The sequence below is a fragment of the Odocoileus virginianus genome, chromosome 17, assembly GCF_023699985.2.
Source record: "Odocoileus virginianus isolate 20LAN1187 ecotype Illinois chromosome 17, Ovbor_1.2, whole genome shotgun sequence".
NCBI classification, from domain to species: Eukaryota; Metazoa; Chordata; class Mammalia; order Artiodactyla; family Cervidae; genus Odocoileus; species Odocoileus virginianus.
Genome location: NC_069690.1, coordinates 44102624 through 44123084, shown reverse-complemented (window position 1 = coordinate 44123084; position 20461 = coordinate 44102624). Strand labels below are relative to the sequence as shown.

Below are 20461 nucleotides of genomic sequence, written 5' to 3'. Positions count from 1 at the left end.
GGACACGACTGAGTGACTGACACTTTCACACTTTCATATTTAATCGGATTCAGGGGAAATGTTGGGTGACAAGTTAAAAATGGAGTTAAGAAACAGCAACGAGAGAACCTGCATATTATGTGTCCCACTTTGGACTCTGGATTCTTGGTGGCACTAGTGCAATGTAAGCTAAATTCTTCAAAGTTTCTGGCATAAATTCCTTGCAAGGACAGGTCACTCTGAAGCTACAGGTCACCACAAAACTCAGTAGGTTGATTATCCAAGAAGGTAGAGTAACTGAAGGTTCTAAAGCTTTGTTATTTCAAAATCATTGCCAAACATTTTCTCTCATAAAATCATGTTCTGACTCAAGAAGGCCTCCAGTAGGACAAAGAGGTACCATTGCCGGCTGCTGGCCTTGAAAGCATGGGCCACAGAAGGAGACTTCTGTTTCTGTTGAGGAAAGTGCAATGGAAGCTTCTAGATTGCACTGTGAAACACAAGATGAGTCAAATACAAACATGCTTTAAAAAAATCAAGTACGGACCTCAGTGAGCTCATAAGCCTGAGTAATTAACATTTCTTTATTTACTTGGCTGCACCGGGTCTTAGTTGTGGTACAATGGATCTTTGATCTTTTCAGCATGTGGGTTCTTCTAGTTGTGGCATGCAAACTTAGTTGCAGCTTGTGGAATCTAGTTCCCTGACCAGGGACTGAACCTGGGCCACCTACATTGGGAGTGCGGCATCTTAGCCACTGGACCACCAGGGAGGTCCCTGAGTAATTAACAGACTGGAGAAAATTCCACAGTGGTCCACACCGAACACACCACTCACATAATTCAAAAAGTAACATGCCGCCCTAATCATCAGTCCTCTGAGAAGTGAATCCCTGAACTAAAATCTGCCTGTTCGCACCTTATCTGCTCAATCTCAGCACCCATGTGTGATCCACACACCAAGTACCCTTCTGCATGGAGTGGCCTTTGGAGCCAAACCAGCCAAACTTTCTGGCAAAGAACTGGGCTCATGTAATTTCATGTATAGGTAAAGCCTGTGACCACATCATTGTATGTTTTACTGTTCTCATGCATGAGCATCTACTATTATTTTATTACTTTCCTTCTGTTTCTTTGCCAGATGATAGTTAGGGCACAATGCTGCTTTTTAAATTTACCATCACTCTGAATGGATAAACATGTCAATGAAAAGAGAAGAACTATTGGTTAATTTGTTGAATGGATAAATTTCAAAATAATTATACTGAGTAAAAGAAGCCAGACCAAAAAAACAAAAGTATATACTGATTTCATTTATAGAAAACTCTCAAAAATGTGGACTAATCTATAATTTTTTTTTTAATTATAGAAAGCATGGGGGGAATTCCCTGGTGGTTCAGTGTTTAGGGCTCCACGCTTCCACTGCAGGGATCAAGGGTTTGATCTGTGGTCAGGGAACTAAGATCCCAAGTGCCTTGTGTCATAGTCAGAAAGATAAATAAATTAAAATGTTTTTAAATTATAGAAAGCAGAAAGCAGTCATTAGTTGCTTGGGGACAAGGGGTAGAAAGGGGGACAAGCAAATCTGGGGGGAGGGATGGAGAAGTTTACCATCTTGATTGTGATGATGGGCATGGATATTCACATAAATCAAAACTTATCAAATTGCACCCTACAAATAAGTCATTTATTGGATAGCGTCATCGACTTGGCAGGCTACAGTCCATGGGGTCGCAGAGTCGGACACGACTGAGCGACTAAGCGCAGCACACACATCACTGACTCAATGGACGTGAATTTGAGCAAACTCTGGGAGAAGGTGAAGGACAGGAAAGCCTAGCGTGCTGCAGTCCACGGGGTCACAAAGAATCGGATGTGACTTAGTGACTGAACAACAACCTCAATAAAGTGCTTAAAATCTTTAAAAACTATTATCATCACACAAAATATATTTTATGACGAAGGAGTTATGGGTCATGGTTGAAACCCCCAGCATCAGGAAAATTCAGAAATGGGGGAAAATTTTTCCCACACTCCGATTCTCAGGCCAACTCTCTGTGCAATTTACCCAGTGGCCACTAGGGGCCAGCAACGGCCCACGTACAGAAAGTGGGGCTGCGGGGTGCCAATAATTCATCGATTGATTCATTAATCAATCCACGGGGTCCTAAAGAGTCTGACATGACTGAGAGACTGAACAACAACAACAAATATTTATTAGCTGTATTTTTTCTTTTGCATTAGCTGCCTATTTCCAATACATCTCAGGAACTGGCCGTTGTCTGCCCCCTGGGGAAGGTACAGCAGGCATTGGTCCTGCTGTAATGTCCAGAGAGCGGCCAGCCTGTCAGGCACATGGCAGGAGCCACAGGTAAGAGGATGAGAGGGAAGAGAGTGGCAGGGCTCCCTCTAGGAAAGCAATTGGAGCAGCAGGCTGTACGCCACTCTGGCCAACACAATCCTGCAGGCAGCATGGATGCGGAGCACCAGGAGGTTGCAGGGTTCAACCACTCAGGTGGGACCGGGGCAGAACTCCAGTGCCCAAGGGAGAAAGGCAGGACCCTCATCCTCATATTGGGCAGGTAACCAAGGCTAGAACTCAGGCCAAAGATCAAAAGCAGAAGCCCTGAGACTTACCTGGTGGTTCAGTGGCTAAGACTCTGTGTGCCCAATGCAGGGGGCCCAGGTTCGATCCCTGGTCAAGGAATTAAAACCCACGTAAGGTTTTATATAAAACCTTTTTATATAAAACCCGCAAATAAGGCCTGGCACAGCCAAGTAAATCAATAACAAATATATACATATATTTGTTTAGTCAGAAGCACTGGATGTTAGCTAGGCTTAAATTGGGGTTGAGAGGAGTGGAAAACCCCAAATATCACTGGCTCAAACAGAGTAGAAGCTCCTTTCTCTCTCATGTTAAGACACCCAGAGGGAGTCAGTCTCCTACCAACAGGGTGCCCCATAGTGCAAAGGAGATGAAAGAGAGAGAGGATCCAGTTTCCCCTGTCTTGTTCTCCTATCTTTAGTCATGACTTTGCTCTTTGACCCAAAACGGCTGCTAGGACTCAGCCTTTCCTTGCCATGTTCCAGGTAACAAGAAAGAGGAGGGGAAGGAGAAGTACAGTCTCCTTTTTTAGGGCATTTCCTAGAATTGTGCAGACTACTTCACTTACATTCTATTGGCCAGAACCAGACCTAGCTCCAAATGACAATGGGAAATACAGTCTTAGTTTCACACATTCACGGATGGGCCCAACTAAAAATCAGAGAGTCTATAAGTAAAAATCAGAGAACATGTGTCCAGGGACTCAAATTATGACATAAGGCAGAAGTGAGCAGGGGGCTCACACTTAGACCCAGGTGCTGGGGTGTAGCTGTTTCCATCTCTGCTGCCCTAGGTCCCAGGGCTTGGGAGGAATGGGGTCACATGAATTCAGTTGTAGGGAGGGAGGTGTTGAACCTAGTCATAGGGCCTGAGTACCTGCCACCGCAGCAACGGCGGGCCTTTTACAGCTAAGCGCAGCATCAGCCCTGGAAGAACTGTCTGCTCATTGTCAAGGACAGGCACAGACTCAAAGGCCAACAACTGCTTGATGCTGTGAAAGGAACTCTCAAGATGAGTCCAAGGGTCACAGACTGCCTTCTCCCAGCAGGCGGCGATGTGGTTGAGGACAACTGCCTTTTTTTTTTCTTTACTTAAAAAATAATTTTAAAAAATTTACTATGGAATAACATGTACAAAGAAAAGTACATGAGTCATAAGTGATCTTCACACACACACGCAATTGAACACACCTAAGCACCCAGCATCCAGATCAAGAAGTAGAACCTTACCACAAGCACAGAAGACCTGAAGGGTCCCTTGCAGTGACTCCCCGTTCGCCCTCCTCCAATCTCCACCCGTCCCACCCCACACCCCTCAGTGTCCACCCTTATCATTAGCATTTAAAAATCTCTCTGGGCAATTCCATAGTCAATGTTGAGAATCACTGCTTTTGTAAAAACAGTTCTCTAACTTGGCTGTCCATTAGAATCCACTGGGATAGAAAAGAGAACAGAGACAGCTGCTAGAAGGCAGTGTGGTGCAGTGGGGAAACCTGGGGACCAGACAGACCTGCCAGTTATCAGCTGTGTGACCTTGACTGAGTCCCTCCACCTCTCTGAGCCTCACCTGTGAAATGGGATAGCATCATCCCAGGCCCAACAGAGCTAAGGCTGAGAGATAGAGAATGTAAGCCTGGGCAGATGTAGGGTCCAAATACGGCAGCTACAATTGTCATTTTTATTAAAGATGAGGAGCCCCAGGAAAATTGAAAGCCCTTCTTTCTGTATGCAGATGGGACCCCATCTGGGGATGGTGGAGTTAGGCTATGCTGATAAGAGGGTCAACAGGTTGGTAAGAAGCCCGGGCCTTTCTAGGGAGTCCAGGAAAATTCCACTGGCAGCAGAGATTCCAAGCTAAACTGCAACAGCGCTGGGGACCAGCAACTGTAGATGAACTTGGGCTAAACTAACCCTTCTCCTTCAGCAAGATGAGCAAGGAGCTGACTGGCTGCAGGCTGACCCTGAGAGCTGCTTATGGAGAAAAATGCAATGTTGTTGAGCACCTGCTTTGCGCCAGACGTTGCACATAAATGTCTTTAATCTCATGAGGTGGACAAACTCATCCCATTAATCTTTTTTTTTTTTTTCTAAGATTTACCTGTTTATGGCTGCACTGGGTCTTCATTGCTGAGTGAGGGCTTTCTCTAGTCACGGTGAGTGGGGACTACCCTGTTGCAGCGCTTCTCATCGCTGTGATTTCTCTTGTTGCAGAGCATGGGCACTAAGGCTCCGGGCTCAATAGTTGCGGTGCACAGGCGTGGCATGTGGAATTCTCCAGGACCAGGGATGGGACCCATGTCTCCTGCATGGGCAGGCGGATTCTTAACCACTGGACCACCAGGGAAGCCCGCATCCCATTAATCTTGAGGGCCCTGGGGCTTAGAGGCAGCAGCGACTGCCTAACTCACAGAACCCAGCTGTCACCAAGAGGCTGGGACCTGCCTCTCCACTGGGCTGCAGTGGCATCACCCCTATGGGTGTGGTGTGTACACAAATGACCTGTGAATACCTTGATTAGATGCTCATTTCTCTTTTTTTCCTGAAATGAAAAGTATATGACTTTTTAAGCTGATGACTTTATCTTTTTTTGGTACTTGTTACAAGATATAATATTCACTTTAGAACATATAGGAAATACAGATAAAAGAAAAATATTAAAGTATCTCACACAGAGATGAGCACATCTATGTTTCACACCTGTTGTTCATCTGTGTGAGTCTGTGTGCATGTGTGTGTGTGTGTGTGTGTGTGTGTGTGTGTAGGCAGAAATTTACCAAAAAGGAGTCATGAGGTATACTCTGTTAGATAATTTGCTTCTCTTCACTTAACAGTACAGTTGACCTTGAACAGCACAGGTTTCAATTGCGCGGGTCCATTTATTCCAGACTTTTTTCAAAACAAGGCAGGTTCCGTATCTGTGGATATGGAGGATTGGTTACGGGACTTTAGCACCTGGGGATTTTCATATCTGAAGCAGGTTCTGGAACCAATTCCTTGTGGAAATGGAGGGACGACTGCAAACAGTGGTCGTATTTCTATGTCATCAAATATTTTTCTCCAACAGTGGCTCTTGTTAGAAGCCCCAAGGAAAGCTTAACAAATATTCATGTCTGGGTTTCACTCTCAGGCAGATTTAATTGACCCTGGATGGGGTTGGTCCATGGGACTTTTAAGACTCTCCAGGGGGTTCCAATGTGCAATCAAGCTGGAGCACTCCTTGCTACAGCCTCACTTTCCCAAGGTAGCCTTGCATTTTCTTTACTGAAGGGATATGCTGTAATTTGACCAATTCCCTTCCTTGGACATTCAATTTGGTTCCATTTTTTTTCAATATTAGAAACCAGGAGTCAGCAAACCTTTTCTGTAAAGGGCTGAATAATATGTTTTAGCCTTTATAGGCTATAAGGAGTCTGTTTAACCCTGCCTTTGTAGCACCAAAGCAGCCACAGACAATGCATAAAAGAAGAAGCATGACTGTGTTCCAATAAAACTTTATTTACAAAAACAAGCAGTGGCCAATTTAGCCTCTGAGCCATAATTTGCTGGCTCCTACTCTAAGCAGTGCTGTAGTGAGTATCTTTGAAGCTACACCTTCTAGCATAAAATGACTATTTTCTTGGAATGGTGATAGTGTTTACTTTAAGAAGTAAGACCCCTTCCAAATAAAACTTGAACTAGAATTCATAAAAACAACAGGTAAGAGGGGCATCTTGTTAGTTACATTTATTTTATAAATTCAAATGTACATTTTGTTTTTAAAAAGTCAGGGGTTGTAGATCATCCTTATTTTTGGTTTTGTTTCTTTTTTTTTTCTTCCGGTTTTGTTTCTAATCAGCCTCAGCACCTGTGGCATTCAAGTCAAAGTTTTGTAGAACCAACCAAATGTCTCTATGAAACCCTAGTGCTCCACAAGGAATACAGTTTGGAACCATTGCAATGTGATAAACTCTTGGAAATATAGCTGGTGGAAGGCCTGAACCATTTCAAAGCAGCTTATGGATATTTCCCTGGCGGTTCAGTGGTTAAGACTTTGTCTTCCAATGCTGGGGGTGCAGGTTCCACCCTGGTCAGGGAGCTGAGATCCCACATACCTTGCAGTCAAAAAACCAAAACATAAAACAGAATAAATATTGTAACAAATTCAATAAAGACTTTAAAAATGGTCCACATAAAAAAAAATCTTAAAAAAAAGAAAGCAGCTTGAGTATGTCATTTCAGCTGTCAAATGACGCTGAAGAAAGAGGGGGAGAAAAGACATGTTTCTAATATTCAAATAGGTGCGAACAGCTTCCTGTTGTCCAACTGACTTTATGGGGTCAATGTTTTAGACACTGGTTCCTAGTGTGGTGTGAATCACTTCCTTCCCTTGTCTCATCCCTTTCAATGATTTGTAGAAGGTTCTCCAAGGTTTTCCCATTGCACGTGCTCATTATGGCATTCAGAAACATCAATAAAATGATCATCTTATTCTCTTTTTTCTTCTAGTCTTACTGAGATATAATTGACATACAGCACTGTGTAAGTTTAAGGTGTACAGCATAATGATTTGACTTACATACATCATGAAATGATTATCACAATAAGGTTAGTGAACATTCATCATCTTATATATATACAAAAGAAAAAAAGAAAAAACTTTCCTTGTGATGAGAACTCTTGGAATTTATCCTCTTAACAACTTTCATATATAGCATTCAGCAGTGTTAATTATATTTATAATGTTGTACACTACATCTTTAATACTTCATTATCTTTTTTTAAATATTTGCTTTTTAATGTTGTGGTTTTTTTCCTTTAATATTTGCCAGGCCTTAGCTGTGGCATGCAGGATCTATTTTCTGACCAGAGATTGAACTCAGGCCCCCAACATTGGAAATGTGTATTCTTAACCACTGGACTACCAGGCAAGGCCCCTCCCTGCCCACTCTTCAGCCTTCTCTCTAGACACTCCGCAGCGCTGCAGCCTCACCCCTGGGTCCCTGTGACCACAGCCCTGGGCTCCCTTAGGTTTCAGAGCCACAGCAGATGCTGCTTCCCCTGCAGATTGCTCTTCCTGCCCCTTTTGTCTGAATTTTCCTATGTACCTTTTCTGACTCAGTTCTCCTGTCACTGTTCCCCTAGCACATCATACAGGACTGTAAGTGGCCAAGATCACTGTGCCCGGACAGTGGGAAGGGGTGGCTGACTCATGTGGGATGCTGTGGGGTTCTTCCACTTGACCCCAAAGCAGCCCTGGTCCTCCCCCTCTCCTCTCCAGAGTCTGCAATATTCCCCACAGCATCTGAGCTAAACAGGGAACCACCGACTCCCCAGAGCCTTGTCATTAGGAACTGGCATTTTGCTGCAGCCCCCCTGTTGTGACGACTGGTATTGAAGCTGGTGCCAAATGGGCAACCCAGAAGGATCTTTCTCTTCCTTTTTTCCTTCCTCCAGACTTGTTCTTTAGGCTTGAGAAGCCAGATGCTTTGGGGTTTAATTACACGCTGCAGTTAGAAGCACAGAATGTCAGAGCTGGAAAGGAAGAACCTTATTATAAATAATTGCTGCCAGCATTTATTGAACACTTACTCTGTGCCAGGCCCTGTGCCAGGCCTGTTTCCAGGCATTACCTCGCTTACCCTTCCCAACAATTCCAGGAGGCAGGAATCATCATCATCCTTCTGCAGGGAAGGAAACAAAAGGTTTTCGGGAGATTACAGGGCATTTCCCAAACTGTGCTGAGTGGTACAGTGGCCAAAAAAAAAAGTTTATTCAGGTTTTTCCACAAGATGGTATGGAAAAGTCCAAATGAACTATTTGGCCAACCCATATTAGTTGCTGGTGAGGAAAAAAGTATCCCTTTGTTACACAGCACATCCTGCATCACCCTGGGAAAGTCACAATGCCATCAGTAGTCTAAAGGCTCTGAGAAGTCCTGTAGTGAAGAAACCTGTTGGGGTCAGTGTCACTTCTGTGGGTACCTCACTGGGACTGTTGATCCAGAATACAGTTTGGGGAATGCAGATCTTACCCATGCTTCTCATCTTACAAATGGGGTAAGAAAGGCCTAAGATGATGGCATCTGGTCCCATCACTTCATGGCAAATAGGTAGGGAAACAATGGAAACAGTGACAGACTTTATTTTCTTGGGCTCCAAAATCCCTGCAGATGATGACTGCAGCCATGAAATTAAAAGACACTTGCTCCTTGGAAGAAAAGCTATGACTAACCTAGACAGCATATTAAAAAGCAGACACATCACTTTGCCGACAAAGGTTCATCTAGTCAAAGCTATGGTTTTTCCAGTAGTCATGGATGGATGTGAGAGTTGGACCATAAAGAAGGATGAGTGCCAAAGAAGTGATGCTTTTGAACTGTGGTGTTAGAGAAGACTTGAGAATCCCTTGGACAGCAAGATCAAACCAGTCCAAACTGTGCTGAGTGGTACACAGTAGTAAAAAAAAGTTTGTTCACTTTTTTGTTAGTATTGATTGCCAGGTTGGACCTATCCATACTAAAATGTTTAAATCCAAAGATATTTTACATTATCAACCTTTCCAAAAAGGTTAATAAAGTGCTCCCTGCATTTTATCAATTCTATCAAAAATATCAATCCAATTATCAAATTATCAAAACTATCAGTCCTAAAGGAAATCAATCCTGAATATTCATTGGAAGGACTGATGCCGAAGTTGAAACTCCAACATTTTGGCCACCTGATGTGAGGAGCCAGACTCATTAGAAAAGGCCCTGATGCTGGGAAAGATGGAAGGCAGGAGGAGAAGGGGACAACAGAGGATGAGATGGTTGGATGGCATCACTGACTCAATGGACACGAGTGTGAGCAAGTTCCGGGAGTTGGTGAAGAATAGGGAAGCCTGGCATGCTGCAGTCCACAGGGTCACAAAGAGTCGGACATGACTGAGTGACTGAATGACATCAATAAGAAAGGCCCAGGTAATGCCTGAGGTACAGACCAGGCACAGATCTTGGGCCCCATGCTCTCTGCACATCCACCCCACCCCTTCCAGGAAAGAGAGAGTGGAGAAAGGCAAACCATGACCCATCTGGCCCCACTTCCTGTTTTTATAAATAAAGTTTTATTGAAAATGATCAGATTCAGCTCCCTTGATTTACAGATGAGCCAATCAAAGTCCAGAGAGGATAACTGACTTGTCAAAGGTCACGCAGACAATTAGGGGCAGAAATAGATTCTAGATCTCCAAAAACCAGGTATTCTCTGAAACACAAATCAGACAGGTGGCAGGAGGTGACGTGTGAAGTTCCTGATACCTGTGACATCTGCTCACAAGTTCTCCACTGCACAGTTCTTAAACAAATACTTCCCACTTTCTGCTACGGCATGAACACCCCTCAAGGCATATTTCTCGCTGCTTTGGGCAAAGCCACCTTTGCATGAACAGCCAGGCTCCTCTGTCTTCCATTCTGTGTGCATGAACAGAGCAGGGCCCAACCTCGAAATCTCTGGAGGGGCAAAGGCTAAACAGGGCAGTCTGTATTTATTTAAATTCTGTACCAGACGCAGGAAATCATTATTAACTTCCCCTCTGCCAATGTGAAACGTGAGATCATTTGGACAGGACCTGGGCATAAAGCAACCTTTGCCCGCTCCAGGAAGAGTTTGCCAAATGAATGACTAGCATAAACAGGAGCCCCAGGGCAGCTGTTTGAAACCACTTCAGAAAATAAATTCCTTTCAAGGGTTCTTGGGCCTCCCTGAAACAAGCTATGGTACAAGGGTCACCTATTGATATTTTGTGCGTGTGTAATCAAGTATGGATGTGAGAGGTGGACTATAAAGAAGGCTGAGCACCAAAGAATTGATTTCAACCTGTGGTGCTGGAGAAGACTCTTGAGAATCCCTTGGACAGCAAGGAGATCAAACTAGTCAGTATAAAGGAAATCAACCCCGAATATTCATTGGGACTGATGCTGAAGCTGAAGCTCCAACACTTTGGTTACCAGATGCAAAGAGCCAATTCACTGGAAAAGACCCTGATGCTAGGAAAGATAGAAGGCAGGAGGAGAAGGAGATGACAAAGGATGAGATGGTTGGATGGCATCACCGACTCAATGGACATAGTTTGAGCAAACTCCAGGAGGTACTGAAGGACTGGGAAGCCTGGTGTGCTGCAGTCCACGGGATTGCAGAGTCAGACACGACTGAGCAACTGAACAACAACATGTTCAGTGTACAGTTGAATATGCAAATAAAATCATCCTGAGCTCTTCATTAAAATGAAGGGAGCACTTTATTAACCTTCTTGGAAAGGTTGACAATGTAAAATACCTTTGGATTTAAACATTTTAGTTTGGATAGGTCCACCTGGCAATTGATACTAATTGGGGAGGTTTGATTAATCTCTGAATCTAGGGGAGGTGTCTTACTGATCCTGGATGGCCAAGGCAGGCCTGAGAGCTAAAGGTTCATCTAGAAACAGCTGTGGGGACAACAGTGGCCTCTGGGCGGAGGTTCTTCCTGGGGCAGCCAGACTGCCCAGATGGCCTTTCCAGATCTGGGAGAGGCAGGCTTGTCACTGAGGTGGAGGGTAAAAATAGTGCTGTGTGGGAGGCAGCTGGGCCCAGAGGCACTGGCTTCCTGGTTCTAGGGCGGCAGACAGCCTGCAGACAGGCACCTTCTCGGGCTCCTGAGGCCCCTCCCAAGTCCTGGGGCTTGGATGGGGGGATGCTTTTCTCTAATATCAAAGCACATTCCTATAGTCACCATTCATCCCCCCGCCCTCCCTGCCCCCATGAGCAAACAACTTGCTGGATCTGGAATGAGCTTGGACTGGGTTATAAGATAGCTAAGGGCTGAAATTCTGGCTGTGCCAGTTACCAGCTCTGTGACCTCAGGCAAGAATTTTCTCCTTTCTGAGCTTCCATTTTCTCATCTATCCAAAGAGGCTTGCGGTCTCTCTCGGTAAGGCTTGCTGTGAAGATTAAATAACAATTTCTACCCTGCAGCCTCATTCTTCTGCCTCTCTCCCTTCCACCAGTTGCTCACCTTCCCGCACATGCTTTTTTTTTTTTTTTCCTTTTTGACCCCATCTTATGGCATGTAGGATCCTAGTTCCCCGACCAGGGATGGAACCCACACCCCCGTGCATTGGAAGCATGGAGTCCTGACCACTAGAACACAAGGGAAGTCCCTCCAGCACCTTCTTCAAGAGTGGCTCTGAGGCAAGCCAACTGCATGTCACGAGGACGTGTCACGAGGCCGCCCCTCGGGAAGGTCTACACAGCCGGGAACTGAGCCTTCGAGACAACAGCTGTGTTGAGGAGTCACGTTAGAAGTCAATCCTCTACCCCCCACCATGGAGCTTTTATGTGACTGTGACCCCAGCCAACCCCTTGACTACAACCTCATGAGAGACCCCAACCCAGAACCACTCAGCTAAGCGGCTTCTGGTTTCCTGGCCCTCAGAAACTATTGCGAGATAATAAATATTTGCTAAATTTGAGGGTGATTTGTGATGCAGGGATAAATAAGTAACGCACTTACTTTTCAGGGTTATTGTATGAGTTAAGAGTTAACGCAGGACTGCCCTAGTGAGTGGCTCAGTGGTAAAGAATCCGCCTGCCAATGCAGGATCCCTGATCTGGGGAGATCCCACATGCCGTGGAGCAGCAAGGCCCGAGCCCACAGCTGCTGAAGCCGATGCACCTAGAGCCTATGCTCTGCAACAAGGGAGGCCACTGCAATGAGAAGCCCATGTCCCATAGCTGGAGAGGAGGCCCCGCTCACTGCAACAAGAGGAAGAAAGCCCACGCAGCAATGAAGACCCAGCACAGCCAAAAATTAACTAATCAATAATAAAAAGAATTGAGGGCCCCAAAGAGCTTAAAAAAAAAAAAAAAAAACACCAAAAAACAGTTAATGCAAGGAGTTCCCTGGTGGTCCAATGGTTAGAACTCTGAACTTTCACTGCAAGGGCACAGGTTCAGTCCCTGGTCAGGGAACTAACATCCCACAAGCTGCATGGTGTGACTTGGAAAAAAAAAAAAAAAAGGCCAATCAAATGGCAACCAGACTTTCTGGGGCCAGTGCCTCCAGAAAGGGCAGAAGAGAGAAGCAGAAGGAGGGAGTACCTGGCTGGGTCCAGGCTAGGTAGGTCCCCACTCCTACTCTGGGGAGGAGTCTGAGACACTGAATATACAGACAATGGCCAGACCATATATAAAAACCGCGCTCTGACTCACGACCTATAGCAACAGCCCAGGAAGCCAAATCACAACCCTTGCAGTAACCAGCCCCAAATGGCCAGACATTGATCAATGACAAGCTTCTCTAATTTTGCCCCCACTTTCAACATAGTACAGATTGGGGAAAGTTAAATATGCTCCCCTAACCAAACACACGGGAAGCCCCCCATCTAGTTTGCCCACCTACACCTTTTCCAAGTCAGCAGTCTCCAATCAGGGCATATATGAAGCCTATCATTCCCCTCCCCCCACTATAAAGCTTTCTGCCTGCCGTTGTGTGTCTGTCAAACTCAAGTAAATATGGCTGACTCCCTTGCCGTAGCAAACTCTGGAAAAATAGACTTTGCTCATTCTCCTTTGGGTGATCTTTGCTTATTTCCACAAGACCAAGTTCTCTCTCTCCCTTCCTTCTCCCAGGTCATAGACAACATCTTTCTCTCCCACCAGATGTCCAGAGAAAGCTGCTCAGGGATGATGGGGGACAGTTAAAATTAAGTGTAGCTTTGGATGTGGTATATAAACACAATGGAATATTACTCAGCCATGAAAAAAATGAAATAATTCCATTTGCAGCAACATCGATTGATCTAGAGATGATGATATGATATCTATCACATCCCTTATATGTGGAATCTAAAAAGAAATGATACAAATGAACTTACAGACAAAAAAGAAACAGACTCACAGACTTAGTGAAGGAGCTTATGATTACAGAGTGGGAGAAAGATGGGGGTCAAGGATAGTAGGGAGTTTGGGATGGACACGTACATGCCGCTATATTTAAAATGGATGACCAACAAGGACCTACTGTATAGCACATGGAACTCTTCTCAATGTTATGTGACAGCCCAGATGGGAGGGGAATTTAGGGGAGAATGGATACATGTAAATGTATGGCTGAGTCCCTTCTCTGTTCACCTGAAACTATCACATTATTAGTCAGCTATACCTCGATACAAAATAAAAAGTTAAAAAAATATGATATAACATACACGTGGAATCTAAAATAGATGATACAAACCAATATATCTACAAAACAGAAACAGACTCACAGATGTAGAGGCCAGACTTGGGGGGTAGAGGAGGGAAGAAATGGGAGCTTGGGATTAGCAGGCACAAACTATTATATAGAGGATGGATGAACAAAAAGATCCTACTGTATAGCACAGGGAACTATATTCAATATGCTGTGACAAGCCATAATGTAAATGAATATGAAAAAGAATATATTATAGATATATGTATAATATATACTATATATATTATTATATATATATGAGTCACTTTGCTGTACAGAAGAAATTAACACAACATTGTAAATCAACTAATTTCAATAAAATTTTAAAAAGGAGAGTGTAGCTTTGGAACAGGATAGATTTAGGCTCAAATTGTGGCTCTGATGCTTAACTAGCTGAGTAGGCTTAAGTAAGTCAACCACTCTGAACCTCTGTTTCCTCATGTCGAGGATACATTCACTGTAAGAATTCAGTGAGGGACTCTCTGGAGGTCCAGTGGTTAAGGCTCTGCACTTCCACTGCATGGGGCATGGGTTTGATCCCTGGTTGGGGAACTAAGATCCCACATGCATGCTGAACGGTGTGGTCCAAAAAAAAAAAAAAAAAACAAAACATTCATTGAGATAATATATTTGATGCACTGAGCATACAATAGGTGCTTAATAAAGGAAAGGTCAGACTTCATAGATGGCACAAGTGGTAAAGAATCTGCCTGTCAATACAGGAGACATAAGAGACACAGGTTCGATCCCTGGGTCGGGAAGATCCCCTGCTGGAGGAAATGGCCACCCACTCCAGTATTTCTCACCTGGAAAATTCCATGGACAGAGGAGCCTGATGGGCTACAGTGACACGACTGAGGACACACATCAGCCTCCTCAAAGCCTCTTCCTGAAGTAGGCAGGACACTGTAGCCCAGCTTTCCTTACCCTCCCCCACCTTTCTGCACATTTGGCAGCTTGACTGACTTCAGCCCGATGGAGTCAGTCATGGGCTAAGTCCAGGGTACATCAAAGGTCAGGGGTTTGTCTCAGAAGAAGGATGGACAAAGGGCATAAAAGTATTTCTCTAAAGAAATCCAACTGGTCAAAAGCAGAAGAGAAAGTGTCCAGGCCAGATACCATTCTCATTCTGTTCTGTCCTGGCCCTGAGGGGTAGTCAGGGTAGGGAGACTCCTGCCCAGAAAACTCTGAGTGCCCTTGTGCCAGGCTGTGCTCCTAGGACTGAGGAGGTGATCTGAGTCTTTCTCTATTCTCCTCTGTGTGTGTGTGTGTCTATGCATATGTGTCAGTTTCATCTTTAAAATGAAAAATTCAATAGCTTCGCAGGACACAGACACACGAATTAGTGTTCTGCTAATAGTGAGGGGGTGACTTTGAGATGCTCACCTGCTGGAGACAGCCTGAATCCCCTCCCTCCAATTTCCAGGCTCTTTGTTTCCATCCACGGTTTCTCTCCTTCTACTGCCATCCCTGGAATCCAAGCCTCCAGCCAGCCATCTTTTGCCTAGACTGCTGCAACAAGTCCTAAATGCTTTCCGTTTTTTCCTTTGATTCAACAACCAAAGAATACAAGGGTGAGGAACTATCCCCTATCCCCTGAATTCACACAATGAGTTTTAAAATATCGACAATGACCAGGACTGGGCGCAATCCACTCTTTTCTCCCAGTGGAAGGCTGGAGTGGAAACTGGTACATTTCTGGAGGGCAATTTAGTCAGATGTAATTTACTGATTCTGCAGGTCCATTTTTCAAAATACGATAGAAATAAAAAATTACGGGTCCTGTACAAAGATTTCTTACCAAGTTTTTGATGGTAAATATTGTTTCTGATGAAAGAGAAAGAAAAAAGAAAGAGGGAGGGAAAAAAGTAAAGATGGAACAGAAACAAATCAAATATCCAAAAATAGAGACTTTGGTTCAATAAATTGTAACAGTATAACAGTCTATACTTTGAAACACAATTCCTTCTCTGAAAAGGATGTCCAGGCCAATAATTCTCAAAGTAAGTCCAGGAAGAGCAGAAAGAGCATTTGTTTGAAAGGCACAGATTTACAGATTCAGAAACTCTGGGCTGGGCTCAGGAATCTGGGTTTTAACAAGCTCCTGTTGTAGATGAATATTTATCACTATGAAAGAAGAAACTGGTAAATGACAAAGGATTACAAAACAGCATGTTCAAAACAGTATTATGAACAGTGCATCCTTATTCTGAATACATATATAGAAACACATAGAAAAAGGCCAGGAAGATTTTGAAGCAAGGCAGTAACATGAACACTCTCTGGGTAGTAGGATTATGAGTTTTTAGATTTTTTTCGTTTTCCGAATGTGTACTTTCTAACTAGTTTACAGTAATGTGGCTTTGTAAAAAGGAATAAAGAAAAAACGCAATAACCTATTTTTAAGTTAAGAAAACCACGTGGGGAGGGGTGGGGACGAGGTGGGAAGGAGACGAGAGTACTCCTCATATTCATGGTGGGGGCGAGGCTGGGACGACCTGAGTCGGGTCGGTGGGATTCGGTGGCCACACACGGCCACGGTCCAGTGAGGTGGGGAGGGGGGATTTGGCGAAGGGGAAAGGAAAGGCCGCGCTGCGGGGAGAGGATGCGAGGGGTGGGGGCTTCTCTGCAACTCCTCCGACATCTGGGAAGGCTTACCACGACCTCAGTCAAGAGCGGAGAAGAGATTTAGGGCAGACTTCAGGAAGAACTTAACTGCAGAGAGCATCAAATCCCAGAAGGGGCTCCTTGGGGCGATTTTTCCCGGCTGGAACAGACCAAGGATGCCTTGAGGGTGTCGAGCTTCGCCGACTGAGGGCGGGGCTGCCCTGATCTCCCGACCCCTTCCAACCTCGAGACACAGGCGGAGATGCGATCGCGGCGGGATCTCCCACCCCTCCATGGATGCGGCCTGGGGGAGCTGCGGGGGGAAGGAAGGGAGGAGAGGGGGCGGGGCCGTTGCTAGGGGAGGGGCGGCTGGGCGGGCGCCGAGCGCAGTCGGTGCCTAGAGGCGCGCTGGGCTCTGCGGCTCCAGCTCACGCGAAGCCTGTTGCTCGACTCTCCCGGCCGCCGCTTCCCGCCAGGTGCCCCGGGGCCGGCGGCCGGAGGGGGTGAGGCGCGCCGGCAGCCCCCCGCCCTCTCCCTCTCCCCGCGCACAGGTGGACCCGGGCTTCTCCCAGAGCGCCGACGCCGGAGAGCCTTCCCGTGCGCCCCGGACCGCGCGCCGAGACCCCCCTGGGCGCCGAGCTGCGATGAACGCGACCTTCCTGAACCACAGCGGCCTGGAGACAGCGGGTGGCTTGGGCGGCGGCGGCGGCGGGGCTGCGCTGGGGAACCGCAGCCACGGGCTGGGCACGTGGCTGGGCTGCTGCCCTGGGGGCGCGCCGCTGTCCGCCAGCGACGGGGTCCCCGCGGGGCTGGCGCCGGACGAGCGCAGCCTGTGGGTGTCGCGCGTGGCGCAGATCGCCGTGCTCTGCGTGCTGTCGCTCACCGTGCTCTTCGGCGTCTTCTTCCTGGGCTGCAACCTGCTCATCAAGTCCGAGAGCATGATTAACTTTCTGATGCAGGAGCGCCGGCCTTCCAAGGACGTGGGCGCTGCCATCCTGGGGCTGTACTGAGCGCCGCCTCTGCCCGCCCTCGTCAGCGCGGCTGGAAGAAGACCGAGGAGAGCCCAGGACCCTAGATCCGCCTTCCGGAGCTCTGCCGCCGCCTCCGGGAGGGCAGCTCGAGGGCCTCCCCCCACCCGCAAAGCGCCACGGGGCGCCCGCCCCCAGGACACTGCAGGACTCCAGGCGGCGGCGCGGGAAGGGACTTCCACACCAGACTGCGTGCTGTCCAGCCTTGGTGGGCGGGATGGGGGTTCTTAAACTGGTGTTTTTTTTGTTTTTTTTAAAGTTCTGGGCAGGGTGGTGGGAGAGGCTGTAGAAAGCATCTTGGGGCTGAGGTCACTCGCGTGGGAATTTTGTGTGTATGTAGGTGGGGTGGAGTGGGGACCAGTTCCGACCAGCATGGCGAGGTGGGGGGGAGTGCAGTTGTGGATGAATCTGAGTCACTGAGCTTGTTGGGCTTGTTGGCCTGATTTCGCATTTGAGAATCTTTTAATAAAGCTACAGCCGTCGGGGGCTTCCTCTGTGGGGTGTTGTGTGTATGCTGGGGCGTTTGTTGGCGGCGGGGGCGGTGTGTAACCTAGGAGCCAGCATGTTAAGCAGGTCACAGGACGCCTGGCCGCCGGACTGGGCAGCTATGGGGGATGGTCGGGGTCTCCTGAGACCCCACTCCAAAGCCGGGAAGGGGGGGAAAGTGCCCGTTTTCTACTGCTGCCAGCCGGGGCAGGCAGGTCCTGCAAGGACGGCTGGACAGCTGGTGAGGTAAATTAAATCAATTTGAATCTATTCTGTGAGATGGAAAAAAAATAAATCAGCGACTCGAATTCAAAAGGGAGAAAACAGCAAAAACAGTACATCAGGAGAGTGGACAAATGAAGTGTAATTGGTGTGTGGGGAGAGGTCTAGATGGAGGTGGAATTGTCATGATAGGGCCAAAAGCCCCAGCTCAGGGCTTGTCTGACTTACCCTTGTAGAAGGTCGGGGAGCAGATTCTGAAGATTTGCCTTGCGGTGTGGGGAGGGAGGGTGTGGGGGAAGGGGGATGTGGGCTTGGGAGAGGGTGTTGTGGTTTGAAGGACCCAGGATGTTTATTTATTTATTAAAAAATATTTTTGGCTGCAGCCCTTGGCATGGGGTGGGACCATAATTCCCCCCGCCAGGGACTGAACCCACACCCCCCAGAACTGGAAGGTGGAGTCTTAACCACTGGACCACCAGTGAGGTCCACACCCAGGACGTGTAAAATGGAGCAAATGGCCTCCAGTGCAGCTGTGTTCGGGGAATTTGGAACCTGCCATTATGAGATTGCCCCTGCTGCCCAGAACCCTGGCATCTCTTATAGGTGCAGAATTTCCATAAAGCCTTGTTAAGCAGTTAGAACCTTGGCACTCACCGGCCAAGGGGGAATGAGTGGTTCTACTGTCTGCAAGTGTCTGGTCTGGGGAAGAACTGAGCCTGGGGTCAGGGGGACAGAAGGAGAGAAAGCTGGGCTTTGTGGCCCATGTATCCCCCCCGAACCCTAGTGCCAGCCTGACTCCGGCACCCTGGTGCTTGGAAGATTTGAGGGGAGGGCTCTGATTGATTTCTGTCTCTCTTCTCCCTTTCACCATGTGTGGAAGTAAAGATGAGTGAGATGGAAGGGGACTGAAGCCTTACTTGGCTTTGGGAAGAGATGTATAGGGCATGACTGAAGCAACTTAGCACACACACATGTATAGGGCCCACTACCTCATGTCTTCAACACTAGTTCCACATGAGGTTGGGGGAGGGCAAGGTATCTCAACAAGAGCGTAGATGCTCACTGCTTATGAAGGACCCAGTGTCTTCCTGGTTCCTGAGCCCTCCTGTGTAACCACAGTCATCAACATCAGGATGTGTCACCTTCCCACTCACCCCCACCCCACCATCCCAATCTCCGACCTGGGAGAGTTCAATCAAGTTCATCCAATTAGGCCAGTCCAGTAGAGGCTAGGGGCCAGAAACTATTTATAAAGGATAGTTTATAAATAGTTTTGATCCATACTTTTGGATGGATCAAATTTGGGTGGCTCCATTTGATCCACAATGTGGAGAATGTTCTGTCGATGGCTTGGGGTGACTTGCAGGCCTGATCTGGGGAGAGCGGCCTTGAGTGATGGGGGCAAGCTGACTATGTAGCTTTGTGTAGCACAGAGGCCTGGAGCCCAGGGTGACGAGATGGCCTGGAGAACGTGGTTCTGAGAACTGCAGGCATCCATGGAAAACCCAAATGACTAGAAAACGGTAGTTTCAGGAGGGACACTGAAACAGTTTTCTGGCTGACCAAGCTGGAGCGAACAACTATGAGAACATCCCTCTAATGAAATGGATCTATGACTGGGGCAAGAGGAGGGGATTTAAGTTTCCTGAATTTGCTGAAAAAAGGAAAGCCTTAGTGGGGAAGCTTTGCAGGATTTTCTCACTGTAAAGAAGAAAAAGGACCATGAAGACACGCCTATCAACATGCCTGTTTGTGCCCTCCATGACCGGCATGCCCCTACCGCAAGTAGGGACACACAAAGCCAGGCTCCAGCCCCCAAAGAGGAAAACAGCAAGTGTGAGTGGGGTCCTGGGAAGGGCTGGAGGGTAAGATCTCATTTTTTGTCCATCTCAGTTCTCCCGAAGCCCTGATGTCCTGCAGTGTGTTTACCAGAGTTCTCTTATATAAACCTTGGGGGCGGGCACACTTAGTTACGTAAGAGGAAGCATCATGCTCTGGGGGAAAAGCAGGACTAGATCAGAATCCTGAGTCTGGGGCGTGGGGTGCTGGATCGAGGAGGGGTCTAGTTCTCCAATGCCCTCCCCCTACTCCCCATCCCTGGGCAGGGAAAGATCTTCCAACAAAGGCTGCCCAAGTTTGAGGGGCCAGGTCTCTGGGGATCCTGGGTTCAGAAAAGAGGTCCTGAACTGGTCTTTGAGATCCTAGTCACCCTGCTTCCTAGTCCTGTGACTCTGGGGAAGTAACTCAACCTCTGTGCCTTAGTTTTCCTTCGTTTCCTCTGTGCCTTAGTTTCCATTTGTAAAGTGGA

General features: G+C 47.0%; 2 protein-coding genes across 3 annotated transcripts in view; one reads left to right on the top strand and one right to left on the bottom strand.

The window, feature by feature from the left end:
- The window catches only part of LYZL6 (lysozyme like 6), a 29119-nt gene extending 12542 nt beyond the window's left edge, over positions 1–16577 (bottom strand). The window contains exon 1 of one of the 2 annotated variants that reach the window (XM_070479615.1): positions 16527–16577. Coding sequence is in view for 1 of the 2 variants with exons in the window: in XM_070479614.1 (XP_070335715.1) it covers positions 15197–15278 (82 nt within the window). In the remaining variant the exon portion in view is untranslated. Of the gene's footprint in view, positions 1–15196; positions 15360–16526 lie in introns of those variants that run through there. The other variant, XM_070479614.1, reaches the window with a different exon arrangement.
- Positions 16578–16772: 195 nt separating this feature from the next.
- Positions 16773–17941, top strand: RPRML (reprimo like). The gene has a single exon (XM_020873488.2). It carries the CDS (start codon positions 17062–17064, stop codon positions 17425–17427), a length of 366 nt encoding a protein of 121 aa, XP_020729147.1. The 5' UTR covers positions 16773–17061; the 3' UTR covers positions 17428–17941.
- The last annotated feature ends 2520 nt before the right edge of the window (positions 17942–20461 follow it).

Excerpts from the sequence above, each read along its gene's own strand:
- RPRML (XM_020873488.2), top strand. The coding sequence starts at position 17,062 with ATGAACGCGACCTTCCTGAACCACAGCGGCCTGGAGACAGCGGGTGGC.